This window comes from Brachyhypopomus gauderio, unplaced genomic scaffold (genome assembly GCF_052324685.1).
Source record: "Brachyhypopomus gauderio isolate BG-103 unplaced genomic scaffold, BGAUD_0.2 sc97, whole genome shotgun sequence".
In the NCBI taxonomy this organism is placed as follows: domain Eukaryota; kingdom Metazoa; phylum Chordata; class Actinopteri; order Gymnotiformes; family Hypopomidae; genus Brachyhypopomus; species Brachyhypopomus gauderio.
In genome coordinates, this window is record NW_027506918.1 from 217,501 (window position 1) to 239,499 (window position 21,999).

General features: G+C 45.2%; 3 protein-coding genes across 5 annotated transcripts in view; all 3 read left to right on the forward strand.

Moving 5' to 3' along the window:
* The window catches only part of LOC143496579 (E3 ubiquitin-protein ligase TRIM35-like), a 7,562-nt gene extending 753 nt beyond the window's left edge, over positions 1-6,809 (forward strand). The window contains exons 1-7 of one of the 2 annotated variants that reach the window (XM_076992750.1): positions 1-397; positions 735-830; positions 941-1,171; positions 2,623-2,645; positions 2,741-2,859; positions 3,218-3,317; positions 5,948-6,084. The exon at positions 1-397 is cut by the window's left edge and continues 753 nt beyond it. In XM_076992750.1, the coding sequence (XP_076848865.1) occupies positions 1-397; positions 735-830; positions 941-1,171; positions 2,623-2,645; positions 2,741-2,859; positions 3,218-3,288 (937 nt within the window). In that variant the 3' untranslated portion in view covers positions 3,289-3,317; positions 5,948-6,084. Of the gene's footprint in view, positions 398-734; positions 831-940; positions 1,172-2,622; positions 2,646-2,740; positions 2,860-3,217; positions 3,318-5,947 lie in introns of both variants that reach the window. The other variant, XM_076992749.1, reaches the window with a different exon arrangement.
* A 150-nt stretch (positions 6,810-6,959) lies between these two features.
* LOC143496581 (E3 ubiquitin-protein ligase TRIM35-like) lies at positions 6,960-11,969 on the forward strand. Of its 2 annotated transcripts, XM_076992757.1 has the most exons (5): positions 6,960-8,376; positions 8,513-8,945; positions 9,336-9,431; positions 9,542-9,772; positions 10,482-11,969. In XM_076992757.1, exons 2-5 carry the CDS (start codon positions 8,541-8,543, stop codon positions 10,506-10,508), a joined length of 759 nt encoding a protein of 252 aa, XP_076848872.1. In that variant the 5' UTR covers positions 6,960-8,376; positions 8,513-8,540; the 3' UTR covers positions 10,509-11,969. The 2 variants fall into 2 exon arrangements, with proteins under 2 accessions (XP_076848872.1, XP_076848871.1); XM_076992756.1 differs by lacking the exon at positions 10,482-11,969 and having other exon boundaries at positions 9,542-10,423.
* LOC143496582 (E3 ubiquitin-protein ligase TRIM7-like) lies at positions 11,943-18,388 on the forward strand. The gene is made up of 2 exons (XM_076992758.1): positions 11,943-12,224; positions 17,217-18,388. Exons 1-2 carry the CDS (start codon positions 12,203-12,205, stop codon positions 17,777-17,779), a joined length of 585 nt encoding a protein of 194 aa, XP_076848873.1. The 5' UTR covers positions 11,943-12,202; the 3' UTR covers positions 17,780-18,388.
* Positions 18,389-21,999: the final 3,611 nt, after the last annotated feature.

Genomic DNA, 21,999 nt, shown 5'->3' on the forward strand with positions numbered 1-21,999 from the left:
TACAATCCCTCTGTCAGAAGAAGAGTTTTCATGTCCTGTGTGCTGTGACATCTTCAGGGATCCTGTTCTACTGTCATGTAGCCACAGTGTGTGTAAAACCTGTCTGCAGCAGTTCTGGGAAACCAAGGGATCTCAAGAATGTCCTGTTTGTAGGAGAAGATCTTCAAGAGATGATCTTCCCCTTAATCGTGCACTAAAGAACCTGTGTGAGTCTTTTCTAGAGAGCAGGAGTCAGAGATCTTCAGCAGGGTCTGAGGTGCTCTGCAGTCTGCACAATGAGAAACTCAAAGTCTTCTGTCTGGAGGACCAACAGCCTGTGTGTGTGGTGTGTCAGATTTCAACGGCACATAAAACTCACGACTGCCTTCCAGTAGAGGAAGCTGTGTGTGACTTTAAGGTATGAAACATACTATATTTGTTTAACTGTAATATCTTTTTTCAGACATGGTTTAAATTATCTTGAAATAATGTTAAATAGGCTAGATTAAACCTGTCAGGGGATGGGATTTGAGAGAATTAAATCAAACCATCACAGTTATTATATTCAAAGTTTATTTATTTTAAAATATAAATAACATTTTAAAACACATATTTTACAGTAACTTGGTCAAAGAGTAAACATGGCATTCTTTTAATTCTTGACGTTATTTTGTAATCTCTGTAATCTCCAGCACAGATACAGACACTGAGATTAAATCCTGTAAGGCTCGTACTGTCCTCTGCCATTTTTACAGAACAAACTCAAGACCTCACTGGAGTCTCTACAGCAGCATCTGAAGGTCTTAGAGGAACATAAACAAGTCTGTGAGAAAACAGCAGCACACATTAAGGTGAAAGGTCACTCTGTGTTCTGAATGGTGCTGTGATCACTGTCCACGTACACCATAATGAAACACACACATTTGGATAGTTTATATTTCCTCATCATCTCCCATTCCAGTATCAGGCCCAGCACACAGAGAGGCAGATAAAGGAGGAGTTTGAGAAGATCCACCAGTTTCTAAGAGATGAAGAAGCAGCAAGAATAGCTGCACTGAAGGAGGAAGAGGAGCAGAAGAGTCACATGATGAGGAGGAAGATTGAGGAGATGAGTGGAGAAATAGCATCTCTTTCAGATCAAATCAGAAACACAGAGAAGGAAATGGAAGCTGAGAACATCCCGTTCTTACTAGTAAGAATCACTCAGTTGTCACGTAGGGCGACGCCCCCCCCCCCACACTAGCTGTCACTCCGGTTCCCTGTTCCACATGTTTGTGTTTTCCCTTGCCTGTTTATCCTGCCTCGTTATCTGTTGTCATAGTTCCCTCTGTCTGTCTGTCTGTCTGTCTGTCTGTCTGTCTGTATGTTGTTGGCTGCTTCCGTGCAGTCCAAGTCTCCGGTGTTACAGCGCGAACAAGCCAGAGACAGGAATTCCCCTGGCACTGTGGGAACAAGGAAGTCCCGTCGCTCACGGAAGACTTTCCTTACGAGACTCCTAGTGAGCGCCATGTGTCTGGCCGACTTGGTGAACACTACAGGCAAGAGCAACCTGTAGTGTAAGATGCGGGCAGATGGAATGAATGCCTTCGAGTCGCTCCTTTGTTCCTGCTCCTGTGTCCTGGAGAGGGTCAGTCCCTGTCCCCGCTACCCGCCGGCAGACTCCTCCTGTCCACACGGCCAGTCAACAGACGTCCCCCGTCCCCGCTGTCTTTCAGCGGACTCCTCCCGTCCCTACTGCCCGCCAGCGGGCCCCGCCGGTCTCCATGACCCGTCAGCTGGTCCCCGTGGCCCGTCTGCCGGCTCCTCCGGCTCATACAAAGACTGATTTCTCCACCTGTGGGCCAAGGACTGAAAGTGTTGTCTCTGATGGTGTTTCCCCTTCTCTGCCTGTGTCCCCCTTGTTGCCGTGCTCTGTCCCTGGTTTTTTGTTAGTCCCTGTTCCGGTTGTTGTGTCTGTCCGTGTCTATGTTCCTGTCCCCATGTCGGTCCCCAAGATTGTTACACATTTCGTTCCCGTACCTCTGTCAGTCATCCAACGTATACTGTCCTCCGTGTTTGCCTCAGCCCCGTTCCCTGACCTCACCCCTGGGTCTACCCCCTGGGTCTGATGTCGGTTATTGTATTCCTGCTCATCTAGTGTACATCACGTTTTCGTATTCTGTCATTTCTGTGCTTCGTGTTGTTTGTAAGTACTCCTCGTTTCTCTGCCCATTCGTTGTATTCCTGTCTCCTTGTATTCTGGGTTTTGTTCTGCGTTTCTACCCGCGTTTGTTTTATTAGTATTTCGTTTGTGTGTCTGTTTCTCTTCCCTGTGTTTGCGTCATGTCTTTGAATGTAGATTCTGTCTCGGACTGCTTATCGGATTTAACCTCTGCTTTTCTCTTTGACTCTGATTTTGGAATATTCCCTTTATTAGATCTCGCTCTCCTGTCCGCCTTCTCGCTCCACAGCACACGCTGCGTTACATCAGTCTGTATCTTTTTCCTTTCTCCCTCCCTCCCTCTCTCCCTTTCTCTCTCTTACTTAAACACTTAAAAAATTATTGAAAGTTGATTTTGTGAATTCAAATCATAAATGCTCAGTGGTCTACAGTTACTTGTCTACTGTTACTTGTCTACAGTTTTCCTTTCATTTCCTTTCCAGAACATGAAGTTTACCATAAAACAGTGAGTGATTCTCTTATATCTGATCAGTAGATTTTCATGCTAAGTTAAACTTTTTTGTTTAATCAAATTTAACATTTCATCTGTGACATTTCCAGTGTTCACTACACTCCAAAGGAACATAAGAAGGTGTCAGGAGCTCTGATCAATGTAGCAAAACATCTTTCCAGCCTGAAGTTCAGAGTCTGGGAGAGAATGCAGAAGATTCTCCAGTACTGTGAGTTTTGGTTTTCTTGGAGTCAATTTATTGGACTTGATCTGTTTCTGCATTTCAGATTATTTAAACTATCATAATAAAGAAATTATTTGTATTCTAGGTTCATGAATCACTGTGTATTGAAACTAGGGGTGTATTCAACTAAGGATTTTCATAGTCGAATCTGATTCGTCAGCTTTTCCCTTTAATTTACTGTTAATTATATTTCACTTTATTGTCTTGCTGTTTTATTGTTTTATGAACTGTTTTGTGAAAAGCACTTTGTGACTGCTGTCTAAGATAAGTGCTAAATTTACATTTTTTACATTTAAATAAATACATTTTACTTACTTACTACATATAACACTTACACATTCAGTGTTGACGGACTCAAACCAAGACGAGCACGGGACACTGCGTGAACGCACATTAAATAGACAGACCACATAAGCCCAGAGTGATCACGAGACGAGCCACAGGTGAGACTGATGAACACGCTCGGACACAACCACACCCACGATAATACACAGACGACTAGACGTAGACGACATAAACACACGCCCAAAGGAGAGGGGTCAGGGGCTGCACCATGACAGAGCCCCCCACCAAGGGCACTACCCGTCCCGGGGTGCCAACAGAACTGAATGCCCCGAACCAACACCGATGGGCAGATCCGGAGCCCTCAGTCCTGCGTCTGGGAGATGTCCGCCCTCAGTGGAGAATCCGCCACGAACAGTTTAGAACACCCTCCCTGGGAAGACCGGGGAAAAGACGTTAGACAAAAAAACGGAACATTCACAAAAACACACACAGGAACATTAATAGACAGATTACTCTGACACAACCACACCCACGAAGATACACAGACGCAGACGTCTAGACATAGACAACATAAACACACGCCCAAAGGGGAGGGGTCAGGGGCTGTACCGTGACAAAGCAAAGATAAGACAAAAAGAAAATGTTAAAATAAATTAAAGATAAAAGGAAACAAACATAATAAAATAATGACAAATTATAAAATAATAATAATAATGTAATAAATATTAAAATAACATAAAATGTAACTAAATAAAATAATGTAAAAAAGTAAAATAAATAAGATAATAATAATCTGGAAAACTATTAAAATAATTAGAACAGAGATATAGAGTTTCTTAACTAAAAGCAGATCTAAACAGGAAGGTTTTGAGACTCTTCTTGAAACTATGCAGGGATGAAATGCCTCTGAGCTCTTCAGGAAGAGAATTCCAGAGCTTTGGGCCATAGTGGCTAAAAGCACCCTCGCCAATCTTTAATCGGCTTAGGAATCACAATTCCTAAAAACAGTAGATTACTGTTTGAAGACCTGAGAGACCTGACTGGAACATATCTAATCATCATTTCACTGAGGTAAAGAGGAGCAAGACTATGAAGACATTTAAACCTGACAGGTAACTAGTGCAGTGAGTGGAGTGCAGGTGTAATATGATCTCTCTTTCTCCTGCGGGTCAGAACCCTTGCAGCAGCGTTCTAAACTCGCTGTAGGTGAGAAATAGAGCTCTTTGGAAGAGCAGATTACAATAATCTAGCCTTGATGTGATAAATGAATGGACAAGTTTTCCACTGTCAGCAGGAGAGAGCATATCTCGGACCTTAGCAATGTTTCGAAGGTAAATATGAGCTGTCTTGCATGCAGTCGTGATATGTGATTTGAAGCTGAGCTCATTATCAAATGTGTCACCCAGGTTCTTAACACATAGTTTGGCATATGGGGCAGTCATGGCCTGGTGGTAGGGAACTGGTCTTGTGACCGGAGGGTCATGGGTTCGATTCCCAGACCTGAGGCCATGACTGAGGTGCCCTTGAGCAAGGCACCTAACCCCAACTGCTCCCCGGGCGCCGGGCTATGGTTGCCCACCGCTCTGGGCACATGTGATCCACAGCCCCCAAGTAATCACTAGTGTGTGTGTGTGTGTGTTCTAACTGCACAGATGGGTTAAAAGCGGAGGACAAATTTCGATTGCGGTGTAAAAATCACAATTGACAAAATATGGCACATTTACATTTTACATTCAGATTAATTTGATTTAAATACTGTAAGTCTGGACATCATTCCTTTGTGAATCACTACCAAGAACAAGAAACTCTGTCTTCTCTTTATTTAATTGCAGAAAATTGTCAGACATCCATGTTTGTATATCACCTATGCAGTCAAACAGTGAGCAAATTGATTTAGGGCTTTAGGTTCTAGAGAAATGTAAAGTTGAGTGTCATCTGCATAATGATGATAACTAATACCATGTTTGTTAACGATATGTGGTAACGAAAGCATATATAGTTTGAACAGTAACGGCCCCAGAATTGATCCTTGGGGGACGCCACAAGTTATTTTTTGATGTGTGGAGGAAGAGGGACCTAATTGTAACATAGTAATCTCGCCGAGTTAGACACGATCAAAACCAGTCTAAGACTAAGCAACTAAGGCCTACCCAGCTCTGTAGTCGATCGAGAAGTATTTCATGATCAATGGTGTCAAAAGCGGCGCTTAAATCTAGCAGAAAAATGACTGAGAATTTGCCTGCATCCTTATTCAATCTCAGGTCATTTACTACCTTAACTGCTGTTTCAGTGCTGTGGAGAACTCTGAAAGTGTCATTTATCTAATTTACTTTGACATAATCATTCAACTGGATTGACACAACTTATTCAATGATTTTGCTAAGAAAGGAAAGGTTAGATATAGGTTGATAGTTATTGAGAACTGTGGGATCAAGATTTCTGTTATTTAATAGTGGTTTAACCATTGCAGTTTTAAGAATATTAGGAAATTGTACAAAGTTTATGTGTACAACCACAACAGCAGAATCAACAGACACACTCAACATAGACACTGTAAAAGAACATGCCAGTGCAATCTTAACACCTGTAACTCTGCATACAAACACATTAGATTAATATCAGGTTACATTGCAGTACAACACAGACAGGCAGAACATGAGGTTTAGGTCCTGTAAAGATCTTCAGCTCTACAGTCATTTCACTCAAAGTAAAGGGCCTGCAGTCTGTAGATGTGACCTTTTTACATAAACACATGAACATGATGATTCATTCTGTTCTCTCTCCTCAGACCCTGTTACTCTGGACCCCAACACTGCCAATCCACATCTCCACCTGTCTGATGATCTCACTACTGTAAAACGCAGACCACAGAAATCACTGCTTCCTGATAATCCAGAGAGATTTGATGTTCATCCGTGTGTCCTGGGCTCTGAGGGCTTTAACTCAGGGACACACTACTGGGATGTTGATGTTGGAGACAGTAAATACTGGGCACTGGGTGTAATTAGAGAGTCTGAATGGAGAAAAGGATTGTGTTTCTGGGATTCAGTGTGGGGTTTATGCTACTACAAAAGCACTGGTAAATACTGGACACAGTGCCCAGGACACACAGATCACTACCTAACACCTACAGAGAAAGTGCAAAGGGTCAGAGTTCAGCTGGACTGGGACAGGGGGAAAGTGACATTCACTGATCTTCTAACCAGTTCACACCTGCACACTATAACACACACTTTTACTGACACTGTTTTCCCATTATTCTGCAGTTACAGTTCCTCTCCTATGACGATTTTGTCAGCAGAGATATCAGTAAAACTGTATCAGCACTGTATATCATACTTCTAATTCAATAATTTAATTTTTTAATTAAAGTGTATTTAATCCTGCAGTGACATCTGTCATGACCTTTTTAAATTCTAGATATGCAGAGAGATTGATGCAGACCACTGTATTTCTGTAATTATGAATTATGTGTGAGAGATGTGGATCTGGTGTATTGACCGGTGTCTCTTACCATTTGTAAATAGTGTTCAGCTGACAAAGTTTATAAGTGTGATGACCATTCTGATTATTGTCCCTGATGCACATGTAAAAGTGTGATGGCTTTTTGCCATAAAAATGAAGAACCTTATTAAACACTTTATGAATGAGACATATAAATAATTTGGTCTCAGTAAAATATCTATCCAATTTTGGACTGTTATGAGGAAACTCTAACAAAACATGAATAACACGTTCTTCTCATAGTCACGTTCTTATGTTAATGAAGGCATGACAATGATTATCTGTTTATCTCATAGTCCAATTTGTTTTCTTCTCATGTTGCAGTCTCTCATATTCTGCCCTTTGGTTACTCCAACTCCATCTTCAGTTCTTCTTCTGTCTGATCCTCTCACTCTCTCCATTTCTCTGACTCTCTCCATCTCTCTCCATCTCTCTATCTCTCTCAGTCTCTCCATCTCTCTCAATCCCTCCATTTCTCTCACTCTCTCCATCTCTGTCTCTCCATCTCTCTCACTCTCTCCATCTCTCCATCTCTCTCAGTCTCTCCATCTCTCTCAATCCCTCCATTTCTCTCACTCTCACCATCTCTGTCTCTCCATCTCTCTCCATCTCTCAGTCTCTCCATCTCTCTCAATCCCTCCATTTCTCTCACTCTCTCCATCTCTGTCTCTCCATCTCTCTCACTCTCTCCATCTCTCTCAGTCTCTCCATCTCCTTCAGTGTGTTCAGTGTATTCTCTCTGGTCATCACATGCTCCATCTCTCTCTTCTCTTCTTTTTCTTGCATTATGAATCTCTCCAGATAGGTCACTCTGTCCTTTATTTTCTGGAGATCTCCTTCCATTTCATTCTTCTCCCAGGTCAGGTCCACCTTTCTCTCTTCCTCTGTTTTTCTAAGTGAGAGTGATCACTCTCTTTCTGTTGTGCAGATGTCTCCATCACTCTTTTTAGTGAGGGCTCCTTCACTTGACTGTTCTCCACTGCAAAGCTCTGCTTTCATTGTTTGCAAATGGTGTAATATCATTTCAATGGTGTCTAAGGACCTCCTGGTGTTTTCAAATCCTTCCTCTGTTCTCAGTACTGCACTGTTGAGCTGTAACAAACATGCACTAGTGTTAGTGTTAAGATCTGGTGTTTCTGTTCCTGATCTACTGAGGATTGACCCCTCTGACTGTGTCTGCCACTCTCTATCACACACTCCTGCCTCAACACCTTCTAAAATACACAATTAAAACATGTAACATCACCTATAAACACAGAGGATGAGAGCCAAGGAACAGATATTGAATTAATGTCAGTATACAAAAACTTTGACATGATAACTCTCAGTGATCTGATGTCTTAGGCCCCTCTGAACTTTATCCACCAATCATAATAAATAGAGTAGAGGGATCTGGTCATGTGACTCACATTATCTTCATGTTTGATCTATTTTTCCTCTCTGTTCCTCCAGCTGCAGGAGTCTCTCTGTCTCCTGTCTCACTTTCACACATAATGTCCTCCTGTCTCCACTCTCTCTCTCTCTCTCTCTCTCTCTCTCTCTCTCTCTCTCTCTCTCTCTCTCTCCGATGCTGTGTCGCCATCTGGTGGAGAAATCATCTGGTTTTCAGCTTATGAAATCTTTTACCAAAGCTCCTCCTCCCTGTACACGCCTGCCTGTTTGAGGAAGTAAATCTGGGAATGACACACTAGTCTTTATTAATTCTGCCGTTAGGTATGTTATAAATATTATGATAACCTCTTAAATCTGGTATTTACTTCTTTCTGCCTTATTTCTGAAAGGAGTCTAAACTCCTTCAGCTGGATAAAGGATTACAGTGACTGATTCTCTCCTGTTTGTTGTTGTACAGAGAAACAGCACAGCAGCTGTTGGAGGAAATGGCTGCTACAAACCCTCTGTCAGAAGAAGAGTTTTCATGTCCTGTGTGCTGTGACATCTTCAGAGATCCTGTTATACTGTCATGTAGCCACAGTGTGTGTAAAACCTGTCTGCAGCAGTTCTGGGAAACCAAGGGGTCTCAAGAATGTCCAGTTTGTAGGAGAAGATCTTCAAGAGACGATCCTCCCTGTAATCGTGCACTAAAGAACTTGTGTGAGGCTTTTCTAGCGAGCAGGAGTCAGAGATCTTCAGCAGGGTCTGAGGTTCTCTGCAGTCTGCACAATGAGAAACTCAAAGTCTTCTGTCTGGAGGACCAACAGCCTGTGTGTGTGGTGTGTCAGATTTCAAAGGCACATAAAACTCACGACTGCTGTCCAGTAGAGGAAGCTGTGTGTGACTTTAAGGTATGAAATTACATTTCACAATCAAAATGTCTATATATGCTTCTGAAATGAGTAAATGACTATATTGTTGTGTTAGTGGGTGTGGTTCCAGCTAAAGAACCACCAAATACATGTGACTTGTATGACTAAACCAGAAGAAATGCCCAGTGATCAAAGTAACTCAGTTAAACTCTGTGTCTATATGTTTAATAAAGTCTATGAAGATCAAATTCTCCAACACAGTTCTATCTCTATATTAGACATAAGTGAGAAGGGTCCTGTGGGGAAAGATGAAACCTGCCATTCTGATCTCTACAGTTTCACTCTATGAGACTCTCAGCACTTTTCTACATTCACAGTTTACACCTACTGTAAGACTCTTACTCTTAACTAAACAATTTTAAACTGTAGAACAAACTCAAGACCTCACTGGAGTCTCTACAGCAGCATCTGAAGGTCTTAGAGGAAGATAAACAAGCCTGTGAGAAAACAGCAGCACACATTAAGGTGAAAGGTCACTCTGAGTTCTGAATGGTGCTGTGATCACTGTCCACGTACACCATAATGAAACACACACATTTGCACAGTTTATATTTCCTCATCATCTCCCATTCCAGTATCAGGCCCAGCACACAGAGAGGCAGATAAAGGAGGAGTTTGAGAAGATCCACCAGTTTCTAAGAGATGAAGAAGCAGCAAGAATAGCTGCACTGAAGGAGGAAGAGGAGCAGAAGAGTCACGAGATGAGGAGGAAGATTGAGGAGATGAGTGGAGAAATAGCATCTCTTTCAGATCAAATCAGAAACACAGAGAAGGAGATGGAAGCTGAGAACATCCCGTTCTTACTAGTAAGAATCACTCAGTCACATCATTTACTGATGGACTTAAATGGTTTTTTTTCTCTTTCTGTGTTTGTCCCTCTGTTTCCTTATCAGAACCTCCCATCCACATTGAAACAGAAAGTGATTATTATTTCTGTTTGATCTCCATATTGTGTTACACATTGTGTTTGTTAAATTAGTCTGATGCATCTAGATCTTCAGTATGAATCATGATATATGAAAATTGTATTTAAGAAATTGTTACGCTGGGGCGAGGCAACAGACGAGACGGGAGGCCTTGCTTTCCTTCTCAACGTCACGTGTTTATTAGGACATATATAGCGCTGATAGGGCACGTAGAACATGAATAAACGTATCCACACACATAGACTCAGACAACGACGAGCACAGGACGCTGCGCGAACTCACATTAAATAGACAAACCACATAAACCCCACGTGATGACGAGACGAGCCACAGGTGAGACGAATCAGCACAAGACACAACGACACCCACGGAGATCCACAGACGCAGATTAGGAGACGTAGACGACATAAACACACGCCCAAAAGGGAGGGGCCGGGGTCCTCAACGTGACAGAAATACTTTGAATTATGTGCAAAAATGAGAAAAATACATTTAACATGTCAATTAAAATGTTAAATAATTTGCATAAGATATATAATAAATAATATTTTTTAATTTATTATTAATAATAATACAATTTTTTTTTCAGTGTTCATCACACCCCAAAGAAATCTGAAAAGTTGTGAGTCAGAGGTGTGGACTCGAGTCACATGACTTGGACTCGAGTCAGACTCGAGTCATTAATATTAAGACTTTTGACTTGACTTGAAAAAATATTCAGAGACTTAGACTTGACTTGGACTTTTACACCAATAACTTGGGACTTGAATTGGACTTGAACCTGTTTACTTGCAAAGACTTGATTTTTTTTTACCCCAAATCTAAATTTTAAAACGCATATTAATATTTATAAAGTGCGCCCCATTAATTTCATTTCCGTCCTTCTGACGCAGACCAGTCATCTGCTTTTCCACACTCTGTACGTGTGTGTGTGCATGAGCTGCAGCACAACCAATCAAATGGGGGGTTGGCGAACGTAAATTTTTACCGGGCGGGGTGTAAAATGGACACAAATTAAGTATTATATCGCGATCGATCGATCGCCAGTGGTTGGTGCCAGAGCGAACTAGTAACTCATTGAATCATAGATGTGGATCAGAGGTAAATAAACTAGATTTTTTCCGGGGTGAGAAATCGGATGTGTGGCGTGAGAGCGTGTGAAGACGGTCAAATGCGTGTGTCTCACGCTCAGTGCGTGAGAGTTGGCAACCCTGGGTTCTGTATCTGAACTCGGGGAAGAGAGCCTCTCTCTGTCACCATCATAATATCCAGTTCTATCTCAGCATGGATTGTGTATTTGAAGACATCTACGTCGAGAAAAAAATATATTGACAAAAGTGGAGCGAGTTTTCAGCTATGGGGACATCATTCATCGTGCACAAATCACATACAGACTTTTGGCCAGCAAATGCAATGCAGAATAGTTTACTGAAATGTCTAAAGTTGCAGATTCCTGTTAATTGTTCAGTTCTTATATTTGTTTGTCTTGTGTCACTCACACATGTTCTCCAAGAAACCAGATAAGAGAAGAGAGGGAACAATGCTGTTATGGTTCTTTGTATTGTACTGTGAAAATATCAGCACTTTTTATTTGAACATGGAGTTCTACTTATGACTTTTTCACAGAATATTTATTTCTGGAAAATTGTAGTTTAAAGTATGAATATTTTTGCAGCTAAGTTTAACAAATTGAACTGTGCAATAAAGAGGTGTAATTTTAATTTTTTTTATACTTCGTGTTTTCAGTTGCACATGTTTTATCAAGATTTGAGGAGAATACAGATTTTAAAAAGAACGCATGTCTATTATTTACATTTAAAATATACCTGCAACCAGGGGCGATTTTAGGATCTGGTCTTTAGGGGTGCCCAGCCCCCAGTGCTCACAGAGGCACAATACCAAAGTATTGCGCAGGTGCAGAGCAAGTTTTTTGCATAATATAATATTTTAAAAATGTGTTGAGCCAGGGGGTGCTAAGCAACTTCACGGTGGTGCTCTAGCACCACTACAAATACCCTAGCCTCGCCCCTGCCTGCAACATTGGTAAAAAAAAAAAAAAAAAAAAGACTCGAAAGGACTTGAAATTCCAAGTTTCAGACTTGGGACTTGACTTGACTGTTGCCTGTCTTGACTCGAGACTTGACTTGACTTGAGTGTCTTTGCTTGAGACTTGACTCGGGACTTGAGGTATAAAGACTTGGACTTACTTGAGACTTGCAAAACACTGACTTGGTCCCACCTCTGTTGTGAGTAGATCTGATCCATGTAGCAAAACATCTTTCCAACCTGAAGTTCAGAGTCTGGGAGAGAATGCAGAAGATTCTCCAGTACTGTGAGTTTTAGTGTTCTTTGATTAATTAGAGTAATTCTGTTCTCCTCACAATTAGAACTCTATGAATGAATGAATGAATGTTTCAATTTATATAGCGCCTTATCTAGATACCCAAGGCGCTTTACAATTGTTAACACAGCTACGTTACAGACAACCAATCACACACCGGCGAGAAGCGGCAGCCAATTGCGCACAGCGTACTCTCTACCGGGATCCACAGCCCCCTGGGGGACTGAATGGGGTGCAGGAAGGGGAGAGAGGACAGACCCTAGTGACAGAGCACCATCCACTGCTGGGCATACAAGCACACACACTCAGACAACAACTTGTTTTTATTGAACAGAGAGAGACACAGACACACTCAGGGAGAATTTGTCAGGACTGCCAATTTACCTAACCTCCATGTTTTTGGACTGTGGGAGGAAACCAGAGATCCCGGAGAAAACCCACGCAGACACGGGGAGAACATGGAAACTCCACTCAGATAGGGACTTGAACCCAAGACCCCAGTGCTGAGAGGCAAACTCTACACCACCCACTCTCCCCCTCTACACCACCCACTCTCCCCCTCTACACCACCCACTCTCCCCCTCTACACCACCCACTCTCCCCCTCTACACACCACCCACTCTCCACCTCTACACACCACCCACTCTCCCCCTCTACACCACCCACTCTCCCCTCTACACACCACCCACTCTCCCCCTCTACACCACCCACTCTCCCCCTCTACACACCACCCACTCTTCACCTCTACACACCACCCACTCTCCACCTCTACACACCACCCACTCTCCACCTCTACACCACCCACTCTCCACCTCTACACACCACCCACTCTCCACCTCTACACACCACCCACTCTCCACCTCTACACACCACCCACTCTCCACCTCTACACCACCCACTCTCCCCCTCTACACCACCCACTCTCCCCCTCTACACACCACCCACTCTCCCCTCTACACACCACCCACTCTCCCCTCTACACACCACCCACTCTTCCCCTCTACACACCACCCACTTCCCCCTCTACACATCACCCACTCTCCACCTCTACACCACCCACTCTCCACCTCTACACACCACCCACTCTCCACCTCTACACACCACCCACTCTCCCCCTCTACACCACCCACTCTCCCCCTCTACACACCACCCACTCTCTACCTCTACACACCACCCACTCTCCACCTCTACACACCACCCACTCTCCACCTCTACACACCACCCACTCACCACCTCTACACACCACCCACTCTCCCCCTCTACACCACCCACTCTCCCCCTCTACACACCACCCACTCTCTACCTCTACACACCACCCACTCTCCACCTCTACACCACCCACTCTCCACCTCTACACACCACCCACTCTCCACCTCTACACACCACCCACTCTCCCCCTCTACACCACCCACTCTCCCCCTCTACACACCACCCACTCTCTACCTCTACACACCACCCACTCTCCACCTCTACACACCACCCACTCTCCACCTCTACACACCACCCACTCTCCCCCTCTACACACCACCCACTCTCCACCTCTACACCACCCACTCTCCACCTCTACACACCACCCACTCTCCACCTCTACACACCACCCACTCTCCACCTCTACACACCACCCACTCTCCACCTCTACACCACCCACTCTCCCCCTCTACACCACCCACTCTCCCCCTCTACACACCACCCACTCTCCCCCTCTACACACCACCCACTCTCCCCTCTACACACCACCCACTCTCCCCTCTACACACCACCCACTCTCTACCTCTACACACCACCCACTCTCCCCTCTACACACCACCCACTCTTCCCCTCTACACACCACCCACTTCCCCCTCTACACATCACCCACTCTCCACCTCTACACCACCCACTCTCCACCTCTACACACCACCCACTCTCCCCCTCTACACCACCCACTCTCCCCCTCTACACACCACCCACTCTCCACCTCTACACCACCCACTCTCCACCTCTACACACCACCCACTCTCCCCTCTACACACCACCCACTCTCCCCCTCTACACCACCCACTCTCCCCCTCTACACACCACCCACTCTCCACCTCTACACACCACCCACTCTCCCCCTCTACACCACCCACTCTCCCCCTCTACACACCACCCACTCTCCACCTCTACACACCACCCACTCTCCCCCTCTACACACCACCCACTCTCCACCTCTACACACCACCCACTCTCTACCTCTACACACCACCCACTCTCCCCTCTACACACCACCCACTCTTCCCCTCTACACACCACCCACTTCCCCCTCTACACATCACCCACTCTCCACCTCTACACCACCCACTCTCCACCTCTACACACCACCCACTCTCCACCTCTACACACCACCCACTCTCCCCCTCTACACCACCCACTCTCCCCCTCTACACCACCCACTCTCCACCTCTACACACCACCCACTCTCCCCCTCTACACACCACCCACTCTCCCCCTCTACACCACCCACTCTTCCCCTCTACACACCACCCACTCTCCACCTCTACACATCACCCACTCTCCACCTCTACACACCACCCACTCTCCACCTCTACACACCACCCACTCTCTACCTCTACACACCACCCACTCTCCCCTCTACACACCACCCACTCTCCCCCTCTACACACCACCCACTCTCCCCCTCTACACCACCCACTCTTCCCCTCTACACACCACCCACTTCCCCCTCTACACATCACCCACTCTCCACCTCTACACCACCCACTCTCCACCTCTACACACCACCCACTCTCCACCTCTACACACCACCCACTCTCCCCCTCTACACCACCCACTCTCCCCCTCTACACCACCCACTCTTCCCCTCTACACACCACCCACTCTCCACCTCTACACATCACCCACTCTCCACCTCTACACCACCCACTCTCCACCTCTACACACCACCCACTCTCCCCCTCTACACACCACCCACTCTCCCCCTCTACACCACCCACTCTCCACCTCTACACACCACCCACTCTCCCCCTCTACACACCACCCACTCTCCCCCTCTACACCACCCACTCTTCCCCTCTACACACCACCCACTCTCCACCTCTACACATCACCCACTCTCCACCTCTACACCACCCACTCTCCACCTCTACACACCACCCACTCTCCCCCTCTACACCACCCACTCTCCCCCTCTACACATCACCCACTCTCCACCTCTACACACCACCCACTCACCACCTCTACACCACCCACTCTCACCTCTACACACCACCCAATCTCCACCTCTACACCACCCAATCTCCACCTCTACACACCACCCACTCTCCACCTCTACACACCACCCACTCTCTACCTCTACACACCACCCACTTTCCACCTCTACACACCACCCACTCTCCACCTCTACACCACCCACTCTCCACCTCTACACACCACCCACTCTCCACCTCTACACCACCCACTCTCCACCTCTACACACCACCCACTCTCCACCTCTACACCACCCACTCTCCACCTCTACACACCACCCACTCTCCACCTCTACACCACCCACTCTCCACCTCTACACACCACCCACTCTCCACCTCTACACCACCCACTCTCCACCTCTACACACCACCCACTCTCCACTTCTACACCACCCACTCTCCACCTCTACACACCACCCACTCTCCCCCTCTACACACCACCCACTCTCGACCTCTACACACCACCCACTCTCCACCTCTACACCACCCACTCTCCACCTCTACACACCACCCACTCTCCACCTCTACACCACCCACTCTCCCCTCTACACACCACCCACTCTCACCTCTACACACCACCCAATCTCCACCTCTACACCACCCAATCTCCACCTCTACACACCACCCACTCTCCACCTCTACACACCACCCACTCTCTACCTCTACACACCACCCACTTTCCACCTCTACACACCACCCACTCTCCACCTCTACACCACCCACTCTCCACCTCTACACACCACCCACTCTCCACCTCTACACCACCCACTCTCCACCTCTACACACCACCCACTCTCCACCTCTACACCACCCACTCTCCACCTCTACACACCACCCACTCTCCACCTCTACACCACCCACTCTCCACCTCTACACACCACCCACTCTCCACCTCTACACCACCCACTCTCCACCTCTACACACCACCCACTCTCCACTTCTACACCACCCACTCTCCACCTCTACACACCACCCACTCTCCCCCTCTACACACCACCCACTCTCGACCTCTACACACCACCCACTCTCCACCTCTACACCACCCACTCTCCACCTCTACACACCACCCACTCTCCACCTCTACACCACCCACTCTCCCCTCTACACACCACCCACTCTCCACCTCTACACACCACCCACTCTCCACCTCTACACCACCCACTCTCCACCTCTACACACCACCCACTCTCCACCTCTACACCACCCACTCTCCACCTCTACACACCACCCACTCACCACCTCTACACCACCCACTCTCCCCCTCTACACACCACCCACTCTCACCTCTACACACCACCCAATCTCTACCTCTACACCACCCACTCTCCACCTCTACACCACCCACTCTCCACCTCTACACACCACCCACTCTGGTTGTCCAACTGGTCGTCGATTCCAACCCAGCTTTCTAACCATTTTATTAAGATCCTGTGATCTATTGTGTCGAATGCCGCACTAAGATCAAGAAGCACTAGCAGAGATACATAGCCTTGATCTGAGGCAGGGAGGAGATTATTTGTTACTTTAACTAGGGCTGTTATATAAATTAATAAAACAGACACAATTTCAAGTGTCAAAACAACAAGCACACAAGTACTGCAGGGGTGTGTGGTGAACACACAACATCACCATCACTTCCCTCTTATCAACCTACTGCAGCATTTCACTCAGAGTAAAGGGCCTGCAGTCTGTAGATGTGACCTCATCACATAAACACATGAAGAACATGATGATTCATTCTGTTCTCTCTCCTCAGACCCTGTTACTCTGGACCCCAACAATGCCAATCCAGAACTCCACCTGTCTGATGATCTCACTACTGTAGAAGAGAGACCACAGAATTCACTGCTTCCTGATAAGCCAGAGAGAATTGATGAGTGTCCATATGTACTGGGCGCTGAGGGCTTTAACTCAGGGACACACTGCTGGGATGTTGATGTTGGAGACAGTGAATACTGGGCACTGGGTGTAATTAGAGGGTCTGAATGGATAAAGGGAGGGAGGTTCTGGTATTCAGTGTGGCGTCTGGGCTACAGTAAAATCACTGGTAAATACTGGACATACTGTCCTGGACAGAGATCTCACCTCTTCACACCTACAAAGAAAGTGCAGAGGGTCAGAGTTCAGCTGGACTGGGACAGGGGGAAAGTGACATTCACTGATCTTCTAACCAGTTCACACCTGTACACTATAACATACACTTTTACTGACACTGTTTTCCCATTATTCTCTACATGCAGGTCCTCTCCTATTAAGATCTTACCAGCAAACATATCAGTAACAGTGGAACATAAATGTCAATATAAACATAAACATTAATTACCTGACTGTTAACTACTACAAAGTGAAAGTTTTAATATTATGTTACTCTTCTGTGTAGTGTATTTGGTCAATATAAATTTATTCCCACTCCAGTATGAGTGACACATCTAACACTTATTAACACTCATGTCCAAGTGTGCTACTAGGAGTGAAATATGATTTAATAATTTAATACTCCTTAGAAACGTTTAGCATGTTGATAAGTGTTGGTGTCACGTTGAGGACCCCGGCCCCTCCCTTTTGGGTGTGTGTTTACGTTGTCCACGTGCATCGTCTGCGTCTGTGTATCTCCGTGGTAGTGGTTGTGTCCTGTGATAATATGTCTCACCTGTGACTCGTCTCGTAATCACGTGGGGCTAATGTGGTTTGTCTATTTAATGTGCGCTCGCGCAGTGTCCTGTGCTCGTCGTTGTCTATAGTTGACACGTCTGTGTGAGTGTTACATGTTTCTCGTGCGCTATTGCGCAATACTTGTGAATAAACGTGACGTCTGTTGCCAAAACCAGCGGATCTGTGTCTCGTCCGTCTGTCGCCTCCCGCGTCACAGTTGGGCTGATTTTCAAATTCTTCCTTAATAAGCTTAATAAAACTATTAAGCTTTTTGAATTTTGATTTTTGTCATTTGTAATCATTTAATTAGGATGGATGAGGCACCACAGTTTACAAGGATTATAAACACATTTAAATTAACTATCTGGATTGAGGTGTTCTCCTATTTTCTACCAATGCAATAAATATTTAGACACAGGCCTCAAAAAAGTATTTAAAGGGAAGGGACCTTCTCTGGATTTTCCAGAGATTTCTGGATGTTTTTGAACATACGTACAATATAGAAATCATTGATATGCACTTATTCCTCATGTTTCCTTCTGTTCCGTATAATACAGTAATACGATATAATACAGTATACAGTTTATAGAAGTAAATCAGTCTCTAAATTAAAGTTAAAATGTAACACTCAAAATGGCAATGTAATCCTAAATTTGCATTTACATGTTACATTCATACAAGCAACTTTAAGCTCAAAATTCTAATTCAAATGCAATAATTCCATTTACATTTGCAATCTGGTAGACGTCTGTTCATATTTCATTTACACATACATTTTGATGCTTTATTTGTGCCTTTATTGAAATGAAAATGTATTTCCCGATTTGAATTATCAAGTTCTATGCTATCACGGTGACAGCTCCAGACCCCTCCTTGTGGGCCTGTTGTTATGTTGTCTGCGTGCAGTTATGTCCATGTTTGTAGTTCCGTGGGTGTGGGTCGTTAGTGAACGTGTTCATTGGTCTCACCTGTGCCTTGTTTTGTGATCACGGGGAAATGTGTTCTGCACTTATTTAATGTGCGTTCACACAATGTCTCGTGCTCGTCTTTGTCTACAGCTCGTGCCTGTGTGTGTGTGTGCGCTGATGTGTTCAGAGTGCTATGTGCTACTCGCGCTGGACTCCACTTTTTGTGTTTATTAAAGTGCGTGTTTCTCACCGCAACGTGCCTCGTCGTGCCCGCCTCCTCCCCACGTTACACATGCAAAGGTTGTATCAAAATTATAATTAAAATGTTATTCATTCAATATGCATTTGCATTCCATGATAATGTGTTTGAAATGTAATTTTTAACATCACCACCTCACTAAAAAGATGTCAAAATTCAAATGTTAAAGGGAATATAGTGCCTCTCCTGTTTGCAATAACATTACGATACCAACGGCGCTCACTCTGTGTCAAAATGCATTTTGAAAACACATTCCGAGCAGAATGCATTTTCATTTTCATGGTCTTCCACCTCAGGCAGCCAATCAGGACGGGACTATATCACGCTAAGCAGCACAGGCGAGTTTTTTAAACATGGCCGCAGAAGTGCTCATTAGATTAATTCAAAGGGTAGCAGACGAGTACTTATGAATTCACTCTCCCATTAGTGTGAAAGGTTAATCGAGCAAGTGGCAGACATCTCTGCTGTAACATATGAACCAGGGAGAGAAGGATCCAACTGTGGAACAATATCGCTTTTATTGAACATATAACATTCTCCGAAGGCGAGTAGCGAGTGTTAGGCAGAGTGTCAGGTTGGTCCCGGGTCACACAGAGAGAGCAGAGTCCAAGAGAAACAGAAGAGCTAGGCTGGGGACGAGGTCTAGGAGGGAAGTAGAGGTCAGTACACAGGCAGTGAACAGAGTTAGGAGAATGTTCAGTATGCGGCATGAGTCGGCAATTCCTCGCAACCCGGAAGCATGACTTCTATCTTTAAATAGTCAAGGAAGGGGTGTGTATTATGAGAGACAGGTGCATGGCTAATTGTCTGGAGGGAGGGGCTGTGTGCTGTTCCTAACATCTGCCTTATCTGGCACTGACTTGACAGTTGCTATTGCCAAATTGAGAGCCAAACCAGGAAACAGTTAAAAGCAGTCGAACACAGAGGCAGCAATCCATGTGTTGGATGCCCACATGGCCTCAGCATCCAACCTCCACTGGATAGATGAAGGTCCTCCAGACAGTTGAGTTGAGTCTCTTAGCACTCAACACCACTGGTATTGTAAGTTTTGAGGACCGCAGGTCTAACACAGTGATGGTGGTGTTGAGGATTGCAGGTCTAACACAGTGATGGTGGTGTTGAGGACAGCAGCTCTAACACAGTGATGGTGGTGTTGAGGACCGCAGGTCTAACACAGTGATGGTGGTTTTGAGGACCGCATGTCTAACACAGTGATGGTGGTGTTGAGTACTGCAGGTCTAACACAGTGATGGTGGTGTTGAGGACAGCAGCTCTAACACAGTGATGGTGGTGTTGAGGACCGCAGGTTTAACACAGTGATGGTGGTGTTGAGGACCGCAGGTCTAACACAGTGATGGTGGTGTTGAGGACCGCAGGTCTAACACAGTGATGGTGGTGTTGAGGATCGCAGGTCTAACACAGTGATGGTGGTGTTGAGGACCGCAGGTTTAACACAGTGATGGTGGTTTTGAGGACCGCAGGTCTAACACAGTGATGGTGGTGTTGAGGACCGCAGGTCTAACACAGTGATGGTGGTGTTGAGGACCGCAGGTCTAACACAGTGATGGTGGTGTTGAGGATCGCAGGTCTAACACAGTGATGGTGGTGTTGAGGACCGCAGGTCTAACACAGTGATGGTGGTGTTGAGGATCGCAGGTCTAACACAGAGATGGTGGTGTTGAGGATCGCAGGTCTAACACAGTGATGGTGGTGTTGAGGGCAGCTGAAGTGTTTGTCCTCCCCTCTTAATGGTAAATTAAGCAGCTGAGATTGTCTGAACCTTCACACAGGATCCAGCCTGAGACCACGTGGAGTATAACAATCTTTATATCTACAACACTAACACAACAGGTTTAATACAGTTACATATGACTTCTGAGTCCTGTTTCACTCTTATTAAATTGTTGAAGAAAACCATATGTACATGTATAGAACTGAGGTCAAATGTGATATCTGATGTCACAAGTTTTCAAACCTGCTCCTTGGTTTCTGTTAAACAGTGCAAACACTGTGTTCAGGGTGTGTGTATTCAGATGTCATTAATAAGACACAATAAGAGAAAATGTTAATACATTAAGTATAAGATGTTTAGTTTTACATATATCATATGATATTTTAGGTTAATATGTGGAAGTTTGGTATTTTACTGAATTTAAAAAATCTGGCTTTTGTGCAATAGGTCTTGATGTCATTGTAACGCTGGAGGCGTAGAGGGAAGAGAGACAAACGCTGACAGGAGTGAGAATAATTATTCCCAAACCCAAAGTCCAAGTCATTTATATGGTCCACAGTCATATCAAAGGAGCAGTTTGACAAAGTTACACAACTCACACACAATGAACTCCAAGACATATAATACAATTACACAGAATACACTCGACAGCTGAAATACAACAAAGAAACATGGCTCGACTATACAAAAAAAAAAAAAAAAAATAGCAACATGAAATGGCAAACACGAAACATATATACTAACACTAAACACGAGGGGCGGGGTTACAAAACACAAGGACAGCTCGCACATGGCTAAATGAAACATACATGACTGACAGGTGGGGCGGCGCTAGATGTGAACTGGTGAATTTATCTGCACACCTACAATGTGTTTGTCCCTTGTTGTCAGTCTTTGTGTGCATTTGTGTGAGCGTCACGGCGAATGTGTCTGTGTTGTGTTGTCTGTTATATGTATGAAATGTTCTGTGTTCACACCACTCACCGTC

Coding starts and splice junctions, on each gene's coding strand:
- LOC143496581 (XM_076992756.1), top strand. CDS start 8,541: ATGGCTGCTACAAACCCTCTGTCAGAAGAAGAGTTTTCATGTCCTGTG. Junction 8,946..9,335: donor AAGCTGTGTGTGACTTTAAG/GTATGAAATTAC, acceptor TTTAAACTGTAG/AACAAACTCAAGACCTCACT. Junction 9,432..9,541: donor AAACAGCAGCACACATTAAG/GTGAAAGGTCAC, acceptor CTCCCATTCCAG/TATCAGGCCCAGCACACAGA.
- LOC143496582 (XM_076992758.1), top strand. CDS start 12,203: ATGCAGAAGATTCTCCAGTACT. Junction 12,225..17,216: donor GCAGAAGATTCTCCAGTACT/GTGAGTTTTAGT, acceptor CTCTCTCCTCAG/ACCCTGTTACTCTGGACCCC.